This window comes from Tigriopus californicus, chromosome 1, assembly GCF_007210705.1.
Source record: "Tigriopus californicus strain San Diego chromosome 1, Tcal_SD_v2.1, whole genome shotgun sequence".
Taxonomy (NCBI): Eukaryota; Metazoa; Arthropoda; class Copepoda; order Harpacticoida; family Harpacticidae; genus Tigriopus; species Tigriopus californicus.
This window is the reverse complement of record NC_081440.1, coordinates 16,493,749-16,497,411: the sequence shown is the minus strand read 5'-3', so window position 1 is coordinate 16,497,411 and position 3,663 is coordinate 16,493,749. Positions and strand designations below refer to the sequence as shown.

The 3,663-nt window shown below is 46.7% G+C and overlaps 1 protein-coding gene across 1 annotated transcript; it reads right to left on the bottom strand.

The window, feature by feature from the left end:
• Positions 1-163: 163 nt before the first annotated feature.
• On the bottom strand, positions 164-2,411 carry LOC131884369 (zinc transporter ZIP11-like). Its single transcript, XM_059232122.1, has 6 exons — positions 1,994-2,411; positions 1,465-1,780; positions 1,115-1,367; positions 935-1,033; positions 690-848; positions 164-427 (listed from the first exon to the last, which is right to left on the bottom strand). The coding sequence occupies exons 1-6, from the start codon at positions 2,099-2,101 to the stop codon at positions 370-372; spliced, it is 993 nt and encodes a 330-aa protein (XP_059088105.1). The 5' UTR covers positions 2,102-2,411; the 3' UTR covers positions 164-369.
• Positions 2,412-3,663: the final 1,252 nt, after the last annotated feature.

Below are 3,663 nucleotides of genomic sequence, written 5' to 3'. Positions count from 1 at the left end.
GGGCGCCTCTAATTATCAGCGTGTCGGATTCTTCTTGAAACTAAGAAATCCCAAAATCACATCTAATGCGTACAATCACTTCTTAAGTGAAAAAGCCGTCCGATATCATATAATCAAAATGGCCTTTAATAATTTCTCATCCCTGATGAACCCAGACAGTGAAGAGGTGGGAAGGGGCTTTATCACAATAAATCAAAGAATATCACAAGAGAAGCTGAAGAACCAGCAATAACATGGAAACAAATGCTCATAGTTATCAACACCGTGCCCAAATGCACATGGTATCACACATCAATTGGCCCTGGCAACGGATAAGAATCAACAGATAGCGTGCTCTGATATTTTGGCTCATCCTAGACCCACATCGAGTCACATCATTACGATGAAACCAACCACACAACCGGCAGAGGCAACCTTTCCATTTCCCCTAAAAAATTAGGAATGAAGACAAAATCATAATGTTGGGAATCTATTATTTGTGAATCTCTCAGTACTGGGGCTGCGATTAAAAATGTAGAAATGTCCACCATTAATAATTAGACTTTTGAAATTAGACAGGTTAGTGAATTTGAAATGTGTTCTAAAAAGTTGAAACTTATTTTTTGTTGTTTTGACCAGTAATCCCCGATTTGTGCAAAAGAAAGTTATGACAGCTAACCCAGCTCTGTATATACCATGTTGACACTTACGACGATTGAGCCTCCGGAATGATGTCATCCACCACGACGTAAATCATGGCGCCTGCAGCAAAGGCCAAGGCATAAGGCAGGAGAGGCTCGATCACTGTGACGAGCAGAGCGCCCAAAACGCCGGCAATGGGCTCGACCAAACCGCTCAGCTGACCGAACCTAAAGCATCACCAATTGGTTCATCTAACCCAGTTCGGGATGACAAGAAAACGCGTAAAATTGGGTCCATCAGCCCATTTGCTTACCAAACACTTCGCCAAGTGGAGAAACCAGCCGCTTTCAAGGGTAAACTCACGGCTAAGCCTTCGGGGAAATTTTGGATGCCGATGCCGATGGCCAAATTTCTATGCAACCAGGTTTAAAGTTCAAATTAAGCTTCACACACACACACACTCAGCAGGCTCAGCATGGATTGAATGTCGTACCTGGCACTTTCAAAAGAAGCCGTTTTAGATTTGCCAATGGCGCCAAACCCCACGCCAACGGCCAGACCTTCTGGAATATTGTGCACAGTAATGGCCACAATGAGAAGAAGGATCCGTTTCCAGTGTTCTTCTTGGATTTGACGCTCTTGCGATACATTCCAAATGGCTCGGGCCGAGATACCCTCTTCCGCCGAGTCGCAACTCATGGTCCGATGCCGGCGCCGAATTTCGCTCTCACTCATCTCCGTATCATCTGAAAGCCAATCATGGCACATCCGTGACTCGTCCTATTGGAATGGCTCTTGGATGGCTTGATCACAAGCATTCTTCGTTGATAATTGACACGTTACCATTGGGCATTAACCGGGGTGAAGCCTCACGAACAGGTGAACCCGAAGGCGAAGAGTCCCCCTTCAGATGGTTGGAGTGATTGCCCGCCAGAAGTAAATCCAAGGGCGAATGGAGTCCCAGGTGTGACATGAGGACATCCGCTCCCAATACAAAGAGGGCTCCCAAGAAGAAGCCGAAACCGACGGGAACAAAGGCCCACTGACCGTAGGAGCCGGATTGCTCGGCCATATCGATGGCCGGAGCCAAGAGACTCCAATAACTAGCCGCCACCATTACGCCACTAGCGAAGCCCAAACTGCCATCCAAAAGTTTCCGCTAGAAATTTGAAACAAATCAAACCAATCGTTTGTTTCCTCAAGAAAAAAAGGTATGGGAGCCGCAAACCCAATGACAAAGTCGATCGACTGACTGACCCAGTCCACCCCCACGACAATCCATGCAATAGGTTGAGAAATGTCACATCGAGGATTCGATCTGCGCTTCGGTTTGGTCGTAGTAACAACAACACCAGCTTCATTGATGACTTACTTGCTGCCCTTGAATGGCCACGGCCAATGCGGATCCGAGCGCGGTCATGGCCCAAGTAAAGAGGGTACCCTGAAAGGCTTGAGCCACGGGCGAATAGCCTTCCAGCATGATTCCAGCGGTGCCCCGTGGAGTCTTGACAAGCCCGCTTAATCTCGAAGGGACGAAGTGGGTGGTGGAGATGGGGGTATGATGGGACCCTTCGTTCACTTCAGGTTATCTTGGATCGGACAGGAGAGAAGGACAAGCCAGTCAGTCTGATCGAGCGAAAACAATGCCACTCAATCACAGCTGTGTCCGGCAACCCTACGGAGATATGAGCGTCCTTGATGGTGAATAGGGTGAATAGAGAGACAAGACAAGGAAGGAGGCATGATAAAAACAAGCAACAAGACAAGCAACAACACGACACATCAACTGGCACGTCACCTAGCGCCTGCTTGGAAAACAATATTATAGAGCACACAGCCAAATACCCAATATTTGATTTTAAAAGTCCGACTATGTGACTATGTGATATTTCACCACGGTTCAGCATGTTGTAGTTTTTAACAACGTGCATCAAAATATATGCAAACATTCAGACATGTAGCTACAATTAGGAATGATTTTGAAGGTTTGGGTGATTCCTTGTTTTTTAACGCCAAGTCAACACCATCAAGACGAAGGCCATGGTTTTCCATAAAGGTCGTCTGCCTCCCACCTCCTTCCATATTAACAATAGTCCGATTGAAATTGTCGAGTATTTTAACCATGTTGGTTTCACCTTCTCCACCTAACTCTCCTTCACCAATCACCTGAACTTGGCAATAACCAAGGCCAGGGCCAGGATCGGATACATGTGCAATAAATAGACTTCCCATGAAGAAGCTTCCCCTCCCAATAGTCCTTCAACTCTTCCTGATCCTGAGCTACGTCACCCAAATTTTTCTGTACGGCCTACACCTGTGGCTTCCCAACTCCGCCCAATCCGCCCTAGCCCTCAAATCCGCCGATGCCATCTACACCAAGTTCCTCAAGCGATACCTCTGCGTGCCCCAATATGCCAACAATGCATGGACGCATTTTCTATGCGAAACCGAGCCCCTCACCATCGGGCTGGCAAAATTAATGTCCAACAGTGTTGGAAACCTGACCTTACCGGAGGTGATGTCCGGACACAAGTTGTCATTCGTGGTCAAGGACTTGCTATCACCTTATTGTTCTTGGCCCGACATCCCTTCGGAGTACTGGTGGTCACCTACCTTTGTCCGTCTCCCAGCCAAATGCCATCAGCGACGGGAGTTGTCAAAGGATCTGTTCAATCTGGCCCATCCACTCTACTGCAATAACCAAGATTTTCATCACTTACCTCACTCCACCTATTTTTGTACTGTCTACAATTCCCCTCTTCCCTTTTTTCATGTGCATAAGGGTCCTTATTTGCAACGTCAGACGGCACAAAGAAAACGGGAAGAGGCACGGTAGAGTGCTACATAAACTGCTCTTGCCTTGCTTTGAACGCAATTTCTTTTCCAGACATTATTTGACTCGAGGCACTAATTGAAAATAAGATTTTGATAGAATTAGTCAAAAACAACACAAATGCATTATAATTCAATAACAAGGAATTGGCCCAATCGGCCCTTTATTTGGTAGAGGCTGAATGACAAAGCGCCCTCTGGAGTGCAGAA